Source organism: Epinephelus lanceolatus, chromosome 19 (assembly GCF_041903045.1).
Source record: "Epinephelus lanceolatus isolate andai-2023 chromosome 19, ASM4190304v1, whole genome shotgun sequence".
NCBI classification, from domain to species: Eukaryota; Metazoa; Chordata; class Actinopteri; order Perciformes; family Serranidae; genus Epinephelus; species Epinephelus lanceolatus.
Window position 1 is genome coordinate 30,017,478 of NC_135752.1, and position 21,570 is coordinate 30,039,047.

Consider the following 21,570-nt stretch of genomic DNA (forward strand, 5'->3'; position numbering starts at 1 on the left):
AGTGCTGTGTGCGCTCCTGGAGGAAGAACGAGAACGAACGAAAAAGTTTTGTATTGAGTTTAAACAACTACACAACGGATTACTCGGTTGTAAACAACCTTCTTCTTCTTCTGCTTCTTTCCTGTGTCCCAGTACATTGCAATGGTTTCCTGCTGGTTGGCGACACCCACGTAAAGGAGCATTATCGCCATCAAGTGCGCTGGAGTGTGTAACGCTTCGGGGTCAAACGAATGAGCAAGTGGAAGTTTACACACGGGTTTGAGGCAGCTGAAAAAATAGTTCCACAATCGAGATGAATAGCGAAAACACGGATGGAAACCACAGTTTGCTACGATTTTTATGTCAGAACATCAACGAACACCACTGACCACTCACTGAGTTTCATGGCTTTGAAAACGAACGAATGTCAAAGCTGCCCAGTGCTTGGCTTCCTTAAAGGCAGTAAATTTCAGATGAATTAAAGATAAAGAAAACATAGTTGGGCGTGCGCTGACTTTTCGCAGAACTTGTAGTAACATTTAAGTGTTTGAGCCATTACCATTAATTAGAAAATATTTTCAGCTGTCTGAATACTGCAGTGCCAGATTTTTTAAAAACAATGTACAAGGAGCTAAAACTTCTAGCATTTTAAACGGAACTTCGCCAGGGGATTTTTCATTATATTGTAATCTTAAAGAAAGATTAAAGCTGGCCCAACGTTACACACTGGTGTAGCAGATAATTGTAAAGAAATTGATATATCAAAATCTGTTGATGCATGCAGTCCTGCTGTCATTCAAGATAAATTCGAGGCATATTCTGATTGTGAACTGCAGTTTGTCTCAACCAGATCCAGATAAAATGTGCATATATCCGAGAACAGCAGGATAAGTCAGACCAACAGGACACACACACACACACACACACACACACACACACACACACAGATTTGAGAGAGAGCCGGTGGAAAAGGAAGCATTTGAGTGAAAGAAGTGCCAAAGGACCAGATAAAACAGCTTCACTCCTCTTAATGTAGCTTTAGGGATCAGTGGTCTAGAGCTGCCACTTTATCCCTCTATCTCCCCTCTGTGTGTCCGCCACCATTCAGCCCTGAGCTGTCTGACCCAGACGGTTCATCACACAGCTCTGATAATGTCAGAAGAATCTTCAACAATAGTCCTGATCAAACGCTCGAGTAGGACAATTCAAAGGGAGGGTAATAGTCTGTCCGCTCGCCTTCCATCACTGCTCCACGGCAGTGTTTCAAACACATATATGGGGTCATGAATCTACTGTTAAAGACACACTGGGATTTATGTAATACTGAGGTACATGTGTAAACACTTAGAGCCTCCTCTTACATTTGAATCTGTATTCCTCGTATATCCAGACACCAAAATCTGCTTATTTACCAGTCGGAGATCACAAAGTCATCTCGCAAAAGCAGAAAGAAGAGAGTTAGGCAATTAGTGTGAGCAGAAGAAGACGGGGGATATAATTCATCACTTACCACTTGCCAAGTGACGCACTTTAATTTGCATTTAAATCTGTCTACAAATGGAGAGAATCTTCTTTTTTTAAGGATTATTAGCAGGGCAGCACAGTTGAGAGAGAGAATTATTGTAAGTGTAGTCCTTTTGGCTTAATCTTTTTACTGCCAGTTTGTGAGGTAGATTATGAGTGTTATTATTGTAGATTAAATTGCAGAGCTTATATATTAATCTGCCTTCTGATTAATGCGTAGCACCCTCTGCTGCTGTTACTGCAGTGGCATAGTCCAGAGAAGTTCAGGTTCGCTGGCTCTACAAAGCTGACAGCTGGAGTGATCTCCCTAATTATTACACGGCTCTATTAAATGCTGTATTCTGATTGGTCAGTAGCGGCATTCTGCGGTCTGATATTACTGTGTAATGACCGCTGCTAGTAGCAACGGTCATTACACACAGTTGCTATGTAGCCCAGCGTTGCTAGGGATGCTGCCCTGCAACACTGCAGCTGTCAAACAACTTCCAAAGGAAAAAACAGAAGTGGCTGATTTTAACGGATGCCGCTGAAGAAAAAGAATACCTACGGACTTTCTCTGCCAAAAACAAAAGAAGACAGATTTGAATACACACTCGGCAGTCATGCTTAATGACATTTTACGCGAGTTTTATGCCTCGGTTCAGTCCACTAAGCCTGGGTGAGTACAAAACTTTCACCAAAAGTTGTCGAATCCGGTCGGTTTTAATGCACTTCGCAGAGGCAGACAACATTAGGCCTATTTATTTAACTGATAATTAGCCGTGTAATAAGCGTAATTACGTAATTGCCCCCTCTGATGGATGGAAGTAGCCTTTATGAATGTGGATGTTACTCACACCATCTGAAATTAGTTAATATTCTAGATTTTTGGGAGGAAAAAATGACTGATGTTGACAGGATGGATGTGAAAGTCTAGTGAAAATTAATTTGCAGCCTGAGGAAGCATTTGTTTGTAGACTAAATTTGCTGCAAACAATTTTAAGTCAGCAAACTTGCACTAAATTCCTGCTTTGTTAAAAGACAAAATTCTTAAAAAAAAAGTGGAATTATTTTTGCACCATTGTCGCAAAGACAACTGGATCACTTCCTGTTTTGTCAGCGCCTTTGGCTACAGGGCTCTTTTGCTCGGTAGAGTTTCCAAAATCCCATTATCTGCCATTTCCACCACTGGGGTCTGTAACTGCAAAGAACTTACATCAATGCTCTTTGGTAACAGGCAATAGCAAGCACTGTCCTCTACTTGTTGTGGTTATGCAACGATCAACGCACTTCCTTTGTGCTGTGAGTCCAGCCTTTATTTTCTTCAGGTGATCGTTGGCAGACAGTGGTACCTTACGGTTTCCCTACACTGTCTGTGGCATCGGCCTTTGGTCCATCTGTTTCTTTTTTGTTGTTGTTAAAGATTTTTTTGGCCTTTATTGGACAAGACAATGTGAAAGGGGGGAAAGAGAGGAGACGGCATGCAGCATGGGGCTGTGGGCTGAAATCGAACTCATGGCTGCTGTGGTAAGGACATTGCCTTTGTACATGGGACAACCGAGGTGCTTGGTGCCCTGGCTCATCTGTCTCATGGACATCTTTAAAAACCGGGGACTAATAATGTTTATTTTTTTTAAAGAAAAAGGCTCCTTATGTTCCAGAAGCATCTTGGTGCTGTAGTTTTTAGTGAGCACGACTTGAACATAGGGATATCATGAAAATCAGTACCAAGTCGATGAATGACACAAAAAGAGGTGCATTTTTTTTATTAATGTCAAGTTGTTATGACAAAGACATCTTCTGATAATGTCACTTTGATTAATGTCAAGTTGTCATAATCAAAACAACCCAAACAATGTCAACTTTTCATTACAAAAAGCGAATGACACTTACTGACAGCAGTCATAAATGTTTATGACATGTACATAATGTTTATGACAAATTCATGACAGTCCATGTCATAGTTATGACAGTGTCATGTCACCCTTATGTAGATACCTTCAAGTGAAGTGTTATCGACTTTTTTCGGGTCTGCGGAGTTGAAAAATGTTCAACTTTGGCCAAAACACTGAGCTTGTCAGTGATACTTTTTACCCAGCTGTCCAATTACAGTGGAGAAGGGGTGGGACAAACACCCCAAAGACCAAGCGTCACATCTTACATGTAAAGTGCTGACTCATTGTTTTTGAACTGTGGAATTTCAAGGGTGTTGGTATCGATTAATTTCCAGTACAGTGACAACAGTAAATCATGCATTTATGGGGCCTATTTTCAGTTGTGGAGTGATACACTCTTGGTGCTCCAGAGGGTATTCACAGCAGCAGGACGGTGTGTGTGGGATTGACTAAAAGGAGTGTGTGTGTTTGTTGTGATGAAGGAACGTGTCACATAGTGCGACAGTTTGGCTGTAGCATCTGAAATCCTGTCCACAGGTGACAAGTGAGATGTGACCACAGTAAAGGCAGCTTGTTTACCTCTACCTATCTCCATGGATTAGTCCATAGAATCAAGATAAAACCACGTAACTTTACATAGACACTCCTGCCTCGTCCTGGGGAATCCTCAGTTACTTGCACATGTGTAACCACAGCTGGAGGACGAATCCTTATGGGTTTATAATTGGGAGTTGGGAGCGAAAAGTGTGTGTGGCATTTCAGAGCACACGCAGCATTCATTAGAGTTTTAATCATAAACATCATTGCCACTGGTTATTGTTTAATTGCCCAGAATGCTGTGCTGCGGCAGAGCCTCTGGTGTGATGCAGAGAGTGATCACAAAACATAAAGTGCTTGTGACTCAGGACAGAGCCCATCTACTTTCAGATAGAAGTATAATGAGGGAGAGTAGGGGAGCATGGAGGAGCAGAATAATGAGAGGAGAGACAGAGGGAGAGGAGAGGAAAGACGTCAGTGGCAACTTGATGACGGCAGGAGGTGCAGCAGCACAGTGAAGTGACTCAACTTAAATCACATAAGCTGCACGTGTCTGTGTGTGTGAATGCAAATATCTGCACGTACACACACAGACGAGTTATCAGTGTTTTGTGTCAAATAATACAGGGACCTGAAGTTATCAAAGAGAACACCACAGATAGCTTCAGAGTGAAGGAGTTCATTCTCTGAAATATTGATCGATCCGTCCTGACCCATTACAACTATAAAGAAGTTCAGTGGAAGATTAATACAGTATATTGGCATTCTCTAACTCTCTCCTCTGTAATTAACATTGTGGTTTTGAATGAGGCTCAGTGGGTCATAAAACTTAATCAGCATGTAATTAGAGTCAGAATCAAACTTCCATTCACTTGTCAAATACAACAGGTGCAAATAATCTCACTTGATTGACTGATGCTGACACACAGCAGAGCTTTAAAGGGAACAGTCACCACAAAATCTCGTACCTGTAGTGCTTATATCAGTCTAGATTGTTCTGGTGGGAGCTGAAGAGTGTGGGAGATATCAGCTGTTGAGAAACTAGTCAGAATTTTGTGATCAAAGGTCAAGGTTACAGTCACCAATGGATCACTATCACTATGGATGGATTGATGTATATGGATGGGTGGATGGATGGATATTGATATATAAACTAACCATGGATTTGTTACTGAGCAGGCCTACCGGCTACAGGCCCAGTAGGCCCCAACTGTCAGGGGGCCTCCTGGCCTTCACCTGCAAAATGTCACTCAAATTAGCACATACTGACCATGTGGAGACTCAAAATGACTACAAAGAGAAATAATAAACAAAGAAACTGCAAAGAGACACAAAATAATTTAAAAAAAGAAACAAAATAACCACAAGAAGACATAGAATGAGTGCAAATATATACAAAGTGGCAAAAAAGACATAAAATAAACCTCAAAGAGACATAAAACAACTGCAAAGAGACACTAAACAACTACAAGAAGACACAAAATGAGTACTTAGATACACAAAATGACAAAAAAGACACAAAGTTCCGTCAAAGAGACACAAAACAACTACAAAGAGACGCATAACAACCACAAGACACAAAATGATCACATAGATACACAAAATTACAAAAAAAGACACAAAATTACCTCAAAGAGACACAAAACTACAAGAGGACACAAAATGACAAAAGAAACACACAATTGCCTCATAGAGCCACAAAATCACCTCAAAGAGACACAAAACAACCACAAGAAGACACAAAATGACTACAAAGATACACAAAATGACAAAAAGACACAAAGTCACCTCAAAGAGACACAAAACAGCCAAGAAAGACAAAAATTAAGCCAAAGACATACAAACAAACACAAGGAGATACCAAACCACAAAACGATGCTTAACGACTACATAGAGATGCAGAATCACCACAAAGTCTGTGTGTCTTGTTCCTTTTTGTAGGAGAGGTGGTGGGGCCCTTATGCACATCTGTGCCCAGGGGCCAATCGTCTTATAATCCACCCAGAAATATCACAATATTTATTTACCAAATACCTCAATATCAATGATTGCACACTCAACTGAATTACTGTGATTTTATTAAGAGTGAACAACGCACTTCGCCCTTGGCTTCTTCAGGTTTGCTCAACAGAATCACAAAGATCAAAAACAAAGCAAGATTCACAAAGAGTACAAGAGTTACAAGAATAATATGTGATTCACGAAGATTTTACAGAGAAAGGTAGACTGCAGGCCCTTCTGTAAGAGAAGAGTGTGAAAGAAAAAAAATATTGAAACAGAAAATTGAAATAACGGTGATAATTAGTCATGTGACCCATGTATATTTAGCGCGCCTGTGAGTGCTCATGCTCTTCTGTTGTGTGAACATGCATGTAATGATTAAGTCGGTAGAGGCAACGAATAGACCAGCTAGAAAAGTCTGGTAAGTTCAGAAAATTACAATATTTTACCGTAATGCAGCCTTTAAAACTAGGAAAAGGCAACACTTACGATATTCCAATATCCAAAATGTAAGATGATGTCTAGTTTCGTATGATATATTATCTGTACATTGCCAAGCTCTACTGTGACCTCACAAAACACGTCTTTGGCCAGAACTTAAGGATTCATTTACTAGTTATGAAGAAAATTTCACATAAATGTCAAAAGAGATAAAATGATTAAGTGATGGCATTTTATATCCAAGTGGTCAACTTCAATGTGACATCATAATTCTCTGCAAAAACACTTTCTAGCCATTATTCAACATCATAACTCAGGGATGGAAGGGGAGACATTTTGAATTTTTGTGACACTAATCTCGGGTGTCCATCTTGAAACTGTGCTGATTGTATAGATCTTCCTTACTGCCGGGTTTGGTCTACATTTGGGGGTCCTCCACTAGAAAAGTTTGAGCATCAGACATTTAATTTACTGCTTTTAGGTACATTTTTTTGCACCAATTTCTACATATAGAAGGGGATACCATGCACGTTACGTTGTGGAGTTGCAGAGAGCACTTTATAGTAGATTGATAGATAGTAGGCTAAATGGGGAGTGATTTCAGACACAGCCCTGGTATTATGCATGCTCGCTCACTGTCACAGCACCATGGCTGACTGGGACACTTCAACAGAGCAGAGGCATCATTAATATTATTAGCAACACCTGTGCATTTGCTGCTGTGAAGTCAAAATGTCTGCTGTGAAAAATGCCTATCAAGTTCTAGAGATTATCTCAGGGATAATTAGTGCAAACAGGATGCACCTGAGCTCAATTTGGAGTGTCACAGAAGACACCGAGTACTCATTCACATTTTATTTTGCTGAAATGTCCAACTTTTGCCTAAAAAATATTCAGCATTTTAACAAAAACACTACAGCTCGCACATTTCATGTACATAGCTCGAGTCAGCTGTTACTGTACACAAAAAAAACACTGAAACTCTTTTGAAAACAGTTGGAAAAAAAATAAAGATATGAATTCCATTTCTCTTCAAGTGGCAGATACTAACAGAGAGAAGGAAAAAAAAGTGTTTGGGTATCTGCATTTTTTTCCCTTTTCACATTTTAAAGCCATGTGTGCCTTCAAGCTGTGTCAAATCCAAGTGAAACTGAGATAAACCGCTCTGAGCTTACAATAAACTCAGCTCTAGGGTTGTCAAACACTGTATTAAGTCCATAAGAAGCAGATTATTGACTCTTTTCCATGCCTTTTTGTAATGCAAACAGCTGGAACAAACAGCTTGTAATCTGTCTTAAAATCTGTCTCTCATCCCTGAGGCTTCAGCTCAGCCTGACAGCGTGAATAAGAAGCGCTTGCTGTGGCAGCAGTGTGTGATCTCACTGCAGTGGTGCTTGTTAGATTGGATTAGATTGATTGCGTCTGTAAATATAATCTTGATTATCTGTCCCTTTGCATTTGCAATCAACAGCTCTGCCACTTATTATTGTATTATAATTATATATATTATATAATTATACTACATACTATATTATAAATGGTGCCATTGCAGAAGCTGATGAAGGTAGAGGTTTATGTGGAGGGTGTCCTCAGCTGCCTCCGATGTGCAGTAGAGGTGCTGCAGTGCATTAGTGCTGACAGATATGGTGTTGGGTCATCGCGGGTTGTTGGAGAACACCCAAGAAACTGAAACATATGAGATTCTGACTGTCTTTAATCTCCAGTTTGCATTGGCTGCTGCTCCAACAGAACATTGAAATGATTGTGAGGTTCGGTTGGCTGACCAGAGTGAAATGGGAATAGAACAAAGAGACAGAAAGTAGCATTTGGGAACTTTTTTCTGTATGCTGAACACTACATCAAGTCGAAAGGCCAGACAAAGTCATTTACAAGACCAGCGACTCTGCTGTGTAGTGAATGGAAAGTGGCGAGCCCGTCCTTTGTGACTAATTTATTACAGTTATGGTGACGCGTGGAGTTAATAGAGTCAGTGTAAAGCACTAAGATGACCACAGTACCTGCCAATATTTCCCTTACCCAGGACATTTCTTTACATTTATGGGACAAGGGACTATTTGCTACTGCAGTGTCGGCCACTTGTAATATAAAGCCCCTTTTTCACTGGACAAAAACCCACTAACACCCATTAACATCTGGCTTTTGTATTTAATTTTATAGGTTACTAAGTATTCATTCACGCCCTTAAGCAAGGCATCGAACCCCCAACTGCTCAGAGCGTCTGTCCATGAGCAGCCCCCTCAAACTGACATATAGGTCCTGTTTGTGCATGTGTGTGTACTTCAAGTCTGTGCGTATCTGACAACAGAATGGAAAAATTGAATTTCCCCTCTGGGATCAATAAAGTTTTTCTTTTTCTTCTTCTTCTTCTTCTTCTTCTATTTATTGGCTCCAACTCCGATCGGCTCTGATCGGCAGTGATTAAAACATGACACTTGAGTGGACCATGGATGTAAAAAGAGAACTGGATACAGTGTTAGATGTGGGGCCCTGTTCATTTCAATGAAAGTTGCTCAGGCATGAAGCCAAAAGTGTCAAACTGCCATCTAGAAATTACCTGAATGATTGGCACTTCCTCTGTGTCATTGGGCCCATAGAGTGGTCGCTCAAGATGCTTCTAGCAACTGAGCCAGCTACTTCCGGTTTAGCCCTTTGCTAACTTGAATGGGGATGAAAATGATTTAATTGTGTGGCTATTCTAGACTTTCCAAATGTTATTGAACTGAATGGATCAAGTTCTGATAGTTAAAGGAGCCATTCTGCAGGGGTTGTGACACTCAAAAAAATGTATCCACATACATGCAGACATCTATTTCACGGTGTAAGTTAGGCTGACCAAACGTCCTCTTTTGCGGACATGTCCACTTTTCACGTCCTGTCCGGGGCGTCCGGGGGATGTTTATAAATTGATGATAATGTCCGGTTTTCCTGTGTGTGTGTGTGTGTGTGTGTGTGTGTGTGTTAGAGTGCGGCAGGGGCTGCATATTTCTGTCTGAACCCGACTGAGTCCGAGAGAACCCGACAGTCATTCTGTCTTGTTATGTCCGAAACCGAACCGAGCCCAACATTATTTAATTACTAAAGCACTGAGTTTGTGTCACACAGTTGTTATGGTTACAGGCTATTTAACAAGCCGGGCGTGCGCCGTGGGTGCTCCGCGGAGAGGGAGACCTTCGTGTTTGAGACGGGAGCAGGCGGCGGGAGGTCCGATGCTTCCAGCGAGGGGAGAGGGAGAAATATAACAAAATAAGATAAAATAGGAAAAACCTGTCTCCCTATTTTATTTTCAGCGTTTAATCAAGGCGGAGGCGGGCGGCGGGAGGTCCGAGGGTTCCAGCGAGGGGAGAGGTAGAAACAAACAGCCAATGTGTGTGTGTGTGTTCTGTTCAGGTGTTGTCACATAAATAACAGTGCCCAAGCAATAAACAGGACAGACAATAGGATTTATTTATTTTTACACTACATTTTCACTGAAAGCTCAATGGCCCAATGGCATCATGTGACAGACTCAGAAGTTGTAATTCCACTGTATGACAACTACAAAAATTTACTAAAGAACCCGGTGCACTTCCTAAGGGCCTGGGATGGATGCACTCGTACATCGTCCAAAATAAGTTGGCACCAAGTTTGAAAGATATAAAAAAGAAGTAACCACTGAAACATTTTCACAGGGCTCCATGCTGCTTTTTACTGTTCACTAACCCTGTTTCTTGGCACGTTTGTGACACTGAACATAAAACAACAGTAAAAAAAGCAAAAGGTATACTCATCTACTGCAGAGCCATTTCCACCCCTATGGTCTATTTGCAATGGGAATGTTGTTGATGTCGATCGCCTGTTTTAGCTAATTTTGGTGGATTAAGATCATGAGAGGTTGAAATGAAAGACTTAACAACACTGCTGTTCATTGGTATAGATTTTGTGGGGAGCGAGGAACACATCCTCCTCAATATTTAGAATATGTGCATTTGTTGCCCCCAGTAAAAACATGAAAGTACTGGATGACTTTTATTTAGACAAAATTGAAGACAATTAAAAAATAAATTGATGCAGAAAAGGCCCAAATTGATGTGAAAATATATATAAATGCAGTAAATTAAGTGTTTAATGCTCAAAATTTTCTGGCAGAGAACCTCTAAACTCTCCCCAGGTTCACATGTGTAGCCTCAATGTTGAAACGGAACCTATGACCTTGATACTACCACAGTGTGGAAATACTCAGTAACAATTAAAGGCCCTGAAGCTGAAATACTGAAATACCAGATTGCAAAAAAAAATTAGATATCTGATGCTCAATGTTTTTTTTACAAAGGATACCCAAATCCTCCATATCACATGTGAGTCCCCCAGTATTGGAACTAAAACTGTTTATTTGGTTTGTTATGCTGGGAATCAGATTATAATGGCTAATCAGCTCTTTGTTAAAGCACTATTAAATGCTTGTTAAAGCATTTAACAGCATTTAACTCCCCGAACATGGAATGCAAAAACATCTCCATGTTTGCAGACATGCAGAGAAAGGGAAAGGTGCAGTCTAAGGTTGAGATGGTGCTTCAGCCTCATTCAGCACAGATGAGGGTTCCTGATGCACCTCAGAGGGTTGACCTTGAGGTTAAAGTTACAATATATGAGCTTATTATAGGAGACAGGTGGTACGGCCCAAGGTGGTGTTTAGTATGGACATCATTATACACCTTCTGGCGCTGCGTCCAGGCTGCGCTCTTTGATAGAATGTGAAATTACATGTGAAAGTCTTCTCGATTACATATTAAACAGTTCTGGTCTTGAACTTGTCAGTGAGCTGAGCATACTTTATTCTCTGTGTAATTATTTCTGTTAGCTGCCCAACCTGAGAGAGCCTCAATTTTTTAACAAGAAACCTACAACCTACTTATCTTGCTCTGATCCATTAAACATTTTACACACCTTCACCACCTCCATCTGTTACATTACCTCTGTCTGACCTTTGACCTACTGTATGAACCTATGCATGCGACAGCCTCTGCCTGCTCCACCCGTGCCACCTTGCTCAGACCCCCCCGCCTTGCCTCTGTGTTCCCTCCCCTCCACGCAGGTCGGCGACCAGATCTTGGAGGTGAATGGCCGCAGCTTTCTGAGCATCCCGCACGACGAAGCCGTCAGGGTCCTGAAGTCGTCACGGCACCTCATGATGACAGTGAAAGACGTGGGGCGCCTGCCGCACGCCAGGACAGTGGTGGGTGAGACCAAGTGGATCGCCAGCTCGCAGATTGGAGAGAGCTCCGCCAACAGCAGCGTGGCAGGGTGAGTTACCCTAACCTGCTAATACTAGTTTGTACTGTTAATGTACCACAGTGTAACCAACAAAGTAATCACATTTTGAGAAATCAAACCATTTTTGTCAAACTGCATTTATTTTGGTTTTAAATTATTATCAACAAGCAAATAGCCTTTTAACTCTACTACCCACAGACAAGAACACTTCAATTTAAAACAGTTGCACACAGCATATGAAGCAAAATGAATAAAAAGCAACAAATAAAAAGACGACACAGAGTGGCTGTGAAAATGAAAATGGATTTTCTAATGTAGGGGATACAAAGAAAAATTAATTAATCAATAAAATGAAACCCAAATCAAGCCAGATGAAATTAGAGTTTTAGTTTTATAAAAAATAACTTGCTGAAACTGTCTCTATATTCACACAGCACTAAATGAGACAGATAATGTTCCCCTTCCTACTCTGTTGCCTTGCAGTGCTTCTAATGGCCTTATTGCATGTGAACAAAAACAACCAATCAGAGCAGAGGAGTCTCCAAGGTAGCTGTCAATCACTGTTCATGAACTACAGTCAAACTGCTGTTTGGCTGTAAATTAAGGAAGTTAGTCCGGCTGTTGCGTGGTAGTCTAAGAATTTGCTCTTGTTTGCAATAGTTGGATAAGTAGACTGATACTGCTCTCATGTCTGTGCTCTAATTATGAAAATAGAACCGAGAAACAGTTAGCTTAGCTTAGCATAAAGAGTGAAAGCAGGGGGAAATAGCTAGCCTGGCTCTGTCCAACAGTAACAAAATATGCACACCAGCCAACACATTCTCACTCCAACCACCTCACATATTGATGTTTGGTCATGGGCTTTCCACGTCCACATCCAAATACGACGTCAAAGGTACCCTGGGTGTGTTGGTTGTTGACGTTCTGGGAGGCCATGTCAAGTTCTGCCTGTTACATGCATTGTCTTCTTTCAAACTAAACACACTACGTCAGTACAACAATGTGAATTGACGTTTTTTTCCCCTCCAACAACTAATGTATGTGGTTAGCTTTAGGATAAAAGAACAGGGTTTGGCTTTATAATCTTACGGGATGACAACGCCACTCTCCTGGCTGAAAGTCAGTGTTTGTTGGACCCGTCCACTGCCCCTCCCACTCACCCTACTGGGACTTTCGCCACCTTATCTTTTGTTATTGTCCTGCCGCATTTCCCCTTGATGCCGCCGCGCACTATTAAACTATAATGTCAACCAGCCACATATCATGCTGGCGTTGAAGGACAGATTTTTTCATCCGTGTCTGATTCTGCAAGTCACCGCCCAAGTGCTGGATTTCAACGACTTCGGTGTGACACCCAGCTCCAACAGCACCTCTAAAGTTCATACATTAACATTTTACGTGTTTTTGTGAAGGGTAATGTGTGTGTTAAACTATTTCTATTTTTTTAGAACAACCAAGAAACAAGAAACATGGAGCAGCATATACACTGAACCCACAACATCCTAACCCACCCCGCTTCTCAGGGCTGGCCTGCACAGACAAAACAGATAAACACCACTAAATATATTTAATACACATGAATGTACAAAATGTACAGCGTCAAGATAGACTGACGGTAATAATCGGGTATTGCAAGTGAATTAACAGCAACAGAATCGACCCGAACAAGTGAAGAAAGAAGAAAAAAAATATTTCCATACAATAGTAGACACACACAGGCATTTCTTTGAAGTATAGACATTATTATAATAGTGCAGGAGTGGTTGCCATTCTCTATGGAATTCACTGACTGATCCAACTTCAAGTGAGCCATGACATCATCGACCCAGCGTCCCAAAAGAGGGGGCAGGTTAGACTTCAAATAATACAGAATGAGACGTCTGGCTGGCAATGTTGAAAAGGCCAAAGTATAGGTCTGGGCTTGGGAGAGACCCAGATCTCTTCATGCATCACCAAATATTGCCAACTACAGCTAAAGGTCTATGTTTTTTTTTTTTTACACATGTTCAAAAATGTCTCAAAAATCTTGTCCCAAAATCATCCCATCCTCAAACATGCCCAAAATGAGTGGAAAAGAGTTGCTGGGTCTCCATTACACTGTTGACAGGTTGGATAAAAATTCAGGAAACAGCAGGGCAGACAGGTGAAGCCTGTGAAGTACTTTGAACTGAATAACATTATGTCTGACACACATAGAGGCTGAGTGGATCCCAGCCACAGCCAACCTCCAGCATTCAACTGAAATCCTCCCACTGAAGTCATCCTCCCATTTTGATTTCAGATGATCCAGGGGGGTGAGGCTACCGACAGTAGGATATCATAAATTTGGGATATTGAGTTATGCTCAGAGGGATTCTCATGAATACAGTCCTCTAGCCAGCTAGAGGGAGTTTGGAAGGGGAATGCTGAAAAGTCTTCCTAACAAAATCCCTAATTTGAAGGTATAGAAAGAGGTGGGATTGTGAAATATTGAATCCTCTAGCTATCTGAGTAAAAGACATAACAATGCAATCCTTGAACACATCTATCACCTTGCTCAGGCCCCGCCTGGACCACTGCTGGAACGCTGTGTCGAGCAGTGAGGGCGGGAATAATGGATTATTAGTAAGTTGCGTGCAGGAAAAGGCTTGCCTCAGCCCAAAGTGGGCTGCACACAGATCTTTAATGAACCTCTACTGACAGGGTTTCCTGCATATTTCAAATTGATAGGCAGCAGGGCGCAAACCAAAGAGCCCAAGTATGAGACTCCAGACTGCTACGATCCTCCGGCACACAGATCCAAATGGCGATTTTCTGTACATTAGCCGCCCAGTAGTAAAAGATAACATTTGGAAGGCCAGTGATGTGGTAATCAGATCATTAAGTGTGATTAACACCTGCTTTGTTGAAGGTAACACAGAGGCGTTCAAATGTTACAGTGTGGGAGGTACCAACAAGTGAGGAACAATCATTAGTTAGTGTCTTTGAGCTACTTGTTTGACTACCAAAGTCACCGAACACTTGATGCAATCACACAAGAGTTAATCCTTTATTATAAACTCTGTTAGTTTCAGTGATGAAAACTGGCACACGAAAGAAGCCTGGGACTTGAGAGAACAGTACAGCATGAAAAGACTTCACAGAGATAATGACAAGAACACAGAGAAAAAAACACATCCTCTCCGTCTTCGACTAAAGTAGATGCCACAGTCTTTAACCACCTAATGTGATCAGGCGTCTGTCTGTCAGATGGCAGAATTCTCATCCACTCTTTCTTTTCTTTTTTTTGCAAAAATAAAAATGCAATATGCAGCTCTGTTGGAAAAATGCCAGCGCTCCTCTCAAAATGCCGCACCTGAGCTGCTCATCTGCAGCTCATGACCTGGAATAAATGTGATCCCTAACAACCAAATTAAAGTCTGATGTAAATGCCAGACTCATTTTCTCATCAACTCGGTAACACACAACCTGACAGCCCGACAACTCAGGACTTGTAATTCCTCTCTGATTCTCCAAAACATACGGGGCTATAAAAGGTATTTAACATTTACATCGACAATGAATTTCCAGGCGAATTGCCCCTCCAAGATGTTCTGTCATGCTTATTTCAGCGTTCCTTGCAGAGGCAAGTAAGAAACAGATGGTTGCTCTCTGTATGTCTTCATTTGTTTCACTCCAGTGTCTCTCTGCAAGAACATTAAGACAAAGCTGGAACAATATTGAGTTTTTTATGTTTAATTTGGGACTTAAATGCAATAGTCCTTATTGTACTAAAGTTATATAAATGTCATAAATAAATTAACAAATAGTAATTCCCATGGAGCATTAAAGTTTAATTTCAGTTCTTTAATATCCTGAAAAAGAAAAAAATTTAATCAGGATGGAGGTAAAAAGTGAATGAAAATCCATTTAATATTCCAATAAACTAATGTTAACATACAAAGGTGGAAGAAATACTCAGATCTCTTACTTGAGTAAAAGTAGCAATACTATAGTGTAAAAATACCCTGATGTAATTAAAGCCCTGCATTCAAAATGTTACTCAAGTAATAGTTTAAAAGTGTTAGCATCAATATATATATAAAAGTACCAAAATAAAGGTACCTATGATGCAGAATGACCCAGTTCAGAATAATATACATTATTGCATCATAATTATTAATGTGTTTATCACTTATAAGTTGCAGCTGATTAAAGATGAAGCTCATTTTAATTACTTTATATACTGCTAGGTGTATCTTTAATAGTAGTGCGTCATCATTTATTAGTTGAATTTAGTTTTTATTAATAATTTATATCTTTAAAGTAACTAACTAAAGTAATTAATCCTGTGGGGTAATTGTGATTCGTTAGTCACTCCAGTGTAAAGAACAGAGAATTATAAGAACTGAGAGTATGAAATAAAATTACGTAAATATAAATCAATGAAATAAAATAGAAATGAAAATGTGCATTCAATAAAAAGAATATAATGTGAGTTATGCTACAGTGTTTAACACTACTACTTAAGATGTTAAAATCTTAGAAAATAAAATGTGAATTGTCACTGTGCCGAGGCTGGAAGTGTGAAATTTAACTACAACATATATATCAATAGCATGAACAAGAATACAATAAGATTAAACATAAGAAATATGCACCATAAAGTCGCATACTGAAAAATATTATACAGTTGAATAATTGCACTCAAAAGCTAATTATGAATTATATATGCAGAAGGTGAATGAAGTCCAGATGCCTACTGACTCAAAGTGTCTGACACTTGAGTTGTACAGGTTGATGGCCACAGGCAGGAATGACTTCCTGCGGTGCTCTGTGGTGCATCTTGGGGGAATGAGTCTGTCAAAAAAGCTGACAAAAAAATGTAGTTAAGTAAAAAAGTAAAATATTTTGCTGTGAAATGTGAAGTAGAAGTATAAAGTGGCATAAAAATGGAAAGTACCTGTATAAGTACAGTACGTGAGTAAACTTACCGAGTTCCATTTCACCACTGTTAAATACATTTAACTGTTTAGGTTTTTTTTTTTTAAACTGTAGTCAAAACATTTTTTTTTGTGAGAGTAGTTGCAAAAAAGTCTTTCTACTACTTGTAATTGTTCCTATTTTTTAACCTTATTCTAATTATTTATTTGTTGTGTTTATTTAACAGGAACGGTGCACAGCTAAGAGTTAGCTATAAGCTAATTTTCATCTGTAGTCCTTGGGCAGGAAACAGATGATAATGTCTCTGCTACAAGACACTACTGTATTAAAAACACTGTTACAGAATAGAACACATTCATGACACAGTGGCTTCAGCAAGACGACACAACGTCACGTCATCGTAACAATATCAACAGCAACAACAATACAACTACAACACTAAGACATCACAACATCAACAAAACTACAGCATTAAGGTATAACAAGATTTCATAATGTTCATGTGCGATGGGCACATGACTGGGTTGATTTTAGCCATGATTTTATCTTATATTTAAAACCAACAAAGCTGTTGCACTGTCTTATGTCACTTGTTACTGAGCTCCAATAGTATGTAGCTCTAACAGAGAAGACTGAGCTACCAAACTCAATAAATCTGTGCCGTACTACACAGTCACCTCTGCTGGTCAACCTAGATGTCCTTCTATTGTCTGAGCGCAGTTGTTTGATCTCTTTTAATGGAGGAGTAGCCAGATCATTAATCACTTTGTACACTAGACTAGTATAAACAAAGCTGTCGGAGGTCAGTTGATTATTCTTCTGATTGATGTTACAGTGGTGATAACATAATGGTTTTTGTTTTTTAACATCTTGAAAGTAGCCTCAAAAACAGTGTTTCACATTTTAACTTTTTAATATTCAAGTGTACTACATGATTACATGTACTTGGAAGGTTAATGAGGTGCAAGAGTGCAAAAAAAGAGCTCGTTTATTACAAAGATTTAAAAAAAATCCCAGGAAAGGATACCCCTGGACTCCCCCTACAGAAGTTTTGGCTCATCCCCCAGTATCCTTAAAATCCTAGAAATGCCCCTGCATAATGGCCTTAATTAATGTCTATCTTTTTTACTAACCAATAGAGACTGTAAATCAGTTTTAATGGTGAAGTATGTGTGCATGTGCAAGTCCACAGAAATAGGCAAACAGCTAAAAACAAGGACAACACAGCTGCACAGGGTAAACATAAACATTGTGTCATCAACATCTGCTATGTACAGATACAACAACACAATGAAATCGTAAACAGTAGTGAAATGGTGTGGAGTGCAAAGGCTGCTGGAATACGTATGTGATGATTATTGTGACAGGTATCTTTATATACATGAGGTGGGTGGTTATGACAGTATAAACAGTGTGCACAGTGATGTTGCTAATATTTAAAAGCATCTCTGTATACACTGTGTCTTTACCATGCTGCATATACTACATAAACTTATGTGAAATAACTTTCATTATTACACTGATTTATTTCCTTTGTTTGATAATGTCAAATATTAAAAACATTTGAGTTCCAATGCTGAGTGGTGTAAAACCTTGAAATGATATTTGGATACAGAATTTGCTTTCTTCTGCTTGTGTCATTACCATGTTGCATATTTTAAATCAGTGCCATTATAGAGCTGCACACAGTGTTTCCTTCAGTATCTTTTCCTTAAAGACTGCCAATTATCTGGCAGTACAAAGAGAGCAGACAGGGAGGAGACATTTTAAAAATCAGTATGAGAGAATAAATGGCTCAGCTGGTCTCAAAAGTCAACCAGGCTAATTGAATTTGAATCCCAAAACAGGTCTCCATGCTGAATTTAATGTGCATTGCAGGTGGGGCTGCAGTATTTTCCCAGACTCAGATTTAATTATATATTTCTTATTATTTCTGTCCCGAAGGCAGCGCTTTGAGTTGTCACGTTTACTCATGGATTTAAAGCCTATTACTTTGTGGGCACTTGAGGATGTAAAGACATCTACTCGAGTCATTTCACTCGGGCGGGAATGTGGGGCTGAGAAAACACACAATTCAAAACACTTGCTTTTATTTTTGCAGAGAGCGAGCAAGTGTGTTGGTGCATGTTTATGACATGCATTTGGACGTCTGTCTTTTACATTTATTGAAAAGCCTGACTGGGAGACACGCACATTTACCGTTCCCTGTAGAAATGCCTCTGCCGCAGCAGTTTCTGCCTCATCTCTAAGCAAGCATGAAAGCCATGACGGAGATTTAAAAATCTGTGGTAGTGTGCGTTTATCAGCCTGTGATAAATGAGAAATGTATTCAAAGAGATGAAAAGCTGTCTGTCAAGATATTTCAGATCCTCTTTAACATAGCTCCAAAATATGTGTGTGTGTGTGTGTGTGTGTGTGTGTGTGTGTGTCAGTAAGGCAAGAGAGAGAAAATTGGGGACATAACTTGTTCACTATTAACTGTTAATCACTCTTAAATTTTTCTCCTTTAATGATTAAAAGCTCATTATGAGGGTCTCCTGTGTGTGTACTCGCCGCATATGCACATCAGTGTACCTTTTACTGTAGGTTTCCACATTGTGCATGTGTTTATGAGTGCATGTTCAGTCTAAAGGTATCTTCAGTGCAACAAAATTACCCCCTTATTCAACGCTGAGAAAACACGTAATGTCACGGCTCAGACAGAGGTGATACAGGAAAAGAAACGCATGGTGTTCATGTACTTCAGACAGTGTATAAGACACCTGTTGCAGTATTAGGTGCATCATGATTTTCTCCTATGATGGTTGAGATGGAAGTGTATTATGTTCCCAGGGTCCTATTTTCCCCTATTCATTTTTCTGATAATATACAATTGTCACTCTCTGTCCCTAAAATAGCTTTGGTTTACTCTGCATATCAATACAACAGATAGGGAGCCATGAATAGATTAAAATGTAAGATTGAAAATGATGGGTTAGAGTGTGTGTGTGTTTTGGAACCCCTTCTCTGTCTTTTTTACGGTGGCCGAGAGAGGTCACAACACCCGCAAATCCTCACAACACAAGCAAACGAGATAACGCGATGCAATTGCTCACAACACAGGCAAGAAGCTGAACGCTGTGCAAAAACAAAAACACACGCCAAAATGGAGACAACAACGGAGATGATTCCAGGGGGACAGTAATAGGTGACGAACTTACAGGTTGTTGACATTTCCAGACTTTCCTCAAGACGCTGGTCGGAAGTTTAACATTTGTTTTAGGTGGAAGACAAGTAAGTGCAAATAACTTGATCCTCTATAATGTTAGCATAAATTAAAAACTTGTTGGACCACATCAACGTCGATTTTGGTCCGAGCGTCTAAGTTGTTTTTGGGGTCTGTGAGTGATTACGGTCCCCCTGGGAACATTTCCGTTGTCGTCTTCAATTTGGTGTGTGTTTTCGTTTTTGCGGAGTGTTCAGCTTCTTGCTTGTGTTGTAAGGATTTTCAGCGTATATGTTGAGAAATCGATGAGTGTGTTTCCTGAATTTGGGTGTGTTTTCTTAATGTGCGTGTGTTGTGTGGATTTGCAGGTGTTGTGACCTCTCTTGGCCTGTTTAAAGATAGGAATAGTTCGTTGTTATGAATAGCTCACCTTAACCTAACCTTTGACTTCTTTGCTAAGTTTAATCTCTTTAGAAACGGAAACTTCTTTTCTACCCCTTTTTTCTTCCGTAATTAAGTCATTCTCATCGGGGGCATAAACATAACAGTGCATTTGCACTGGGGCCCGTGAGGTGCGGGGGCCCATGCAGAGAGTGTGCCCTCCAATAATGGGCCCTCAAGGAGAGACTATCACCATAGTATTCCTGTGTTAAAAGATGAACTCTCTATAAACATAAAGATTGTGCCATTCACTATACATGCCCTTGAAAAAGGCAAACCCATCATCCCTCTTGTTTTTTTTTTTTTTTTGGCAACAAAATTCTGTTTATTCTACATAAACTATTAAAGTTATTGAATTAAATGAATAATTTATTATTATTTTCTTTGGTATTTTTTGTCATATACAGATATAAAATGACTGCTCTAAAATGTGTTGATGTTGTCCAGTGTCATGCTTCTGTTTGATCATGTGACAAGATGATATGCGCACTGGGGCCCAACGTAACTACATTACACTACTGATCCTCATAATATATATATATATATATTTTTTTTTTCTAATTTATTGGGCTGTTAGTTATTTGGGAACTGTTCTCTCAACAAAAACAGCATCTATATTTAGACAAAGACGTTAGGGAACATCTTTCTTAGAGCTGGGGAACATAGGACCCTGGGATGATAGGAATGACCTCACTTAGGGGAATGCATTCTTTTAAGAAAGTCCATGAATATAATCCATATGAATGCATGTGTGCGCATATGTGGACAAGTGAATTTGTGTGTGTGTGTGTGTGTGTGTGTGTGTGTGTGCGCGCGCAGATATGTGTTAGGACTCAATTGTCCCTCAGTGATTAATTTGGTCATGTGTTTCTTTGCAGCTTCTCGGTGGACAAAGGAGCCTCCGCAGCAGGAAAGGTGAGATTCACAAGAACTCATTTCCTCTTTGTGTGTGTACGTGTGTGCACTCTAAACACAGCTCTACGTGTGTGTGTGTGTGTTTGTGTGTTTCTGCTGGGACATGATAAATCAATCCGGCTACCTGACTGTCTGTTAACTCCCACACTGGCCCGGAAAATGGAAATGAAGAGTGACGATGGGTCACTAGTGTCACTGAAACTCTTTTGTCAGGATTTTGTCATTGATTGGGAACGACTGAGCTGCACCTGTCAAGTCTCACCTTTTGCCCGCAGGGAATACATTTTAAAGTCTTGGCTAAGAAAAGCGCATGAATTGTCACGGTATCAATAAACATGAGCATTTTTAATTCCTTTTATTAATGTATAATCCCAAATTCTGGTCAGTCAAAACACTGATAAAGTAATAACAGTGGTGAGGATTAAAGAGCAGCTGATTATTGACTGATGAATGATAACTGATAACATGTATACATGCACA

The 21,570-nt window shown here is 39.9% G+C and overlaps 1 protein-coding gene across 2 annotated transcripts in view; it reads left to right on the plus strand.

Annotated features, from left to right (window-relative positions):
- whrna (whirlin a) overlaps positions 1-21,570 on the plus strand; it is a 252,726-nt gene that overhangs the window by 168,362 nt on the left and 62,794 nt on the right. For both annotated transcript variants that reach the window (XM_078161958.1, XM_033647771.2), the window contains exons 4-5: positions 11,449-11,657; positions 21,054-21,090. In XM_078161958.1, coding sequence (XP_078018084.1) covers positions 11,449-11,657; positions 21,054-21,090 — 246 coding nt within the window. The remainder of the gene's footprint in view (positions 1-11,448; positions 11,658-21,053; positions 21,091-21,570) is intronic.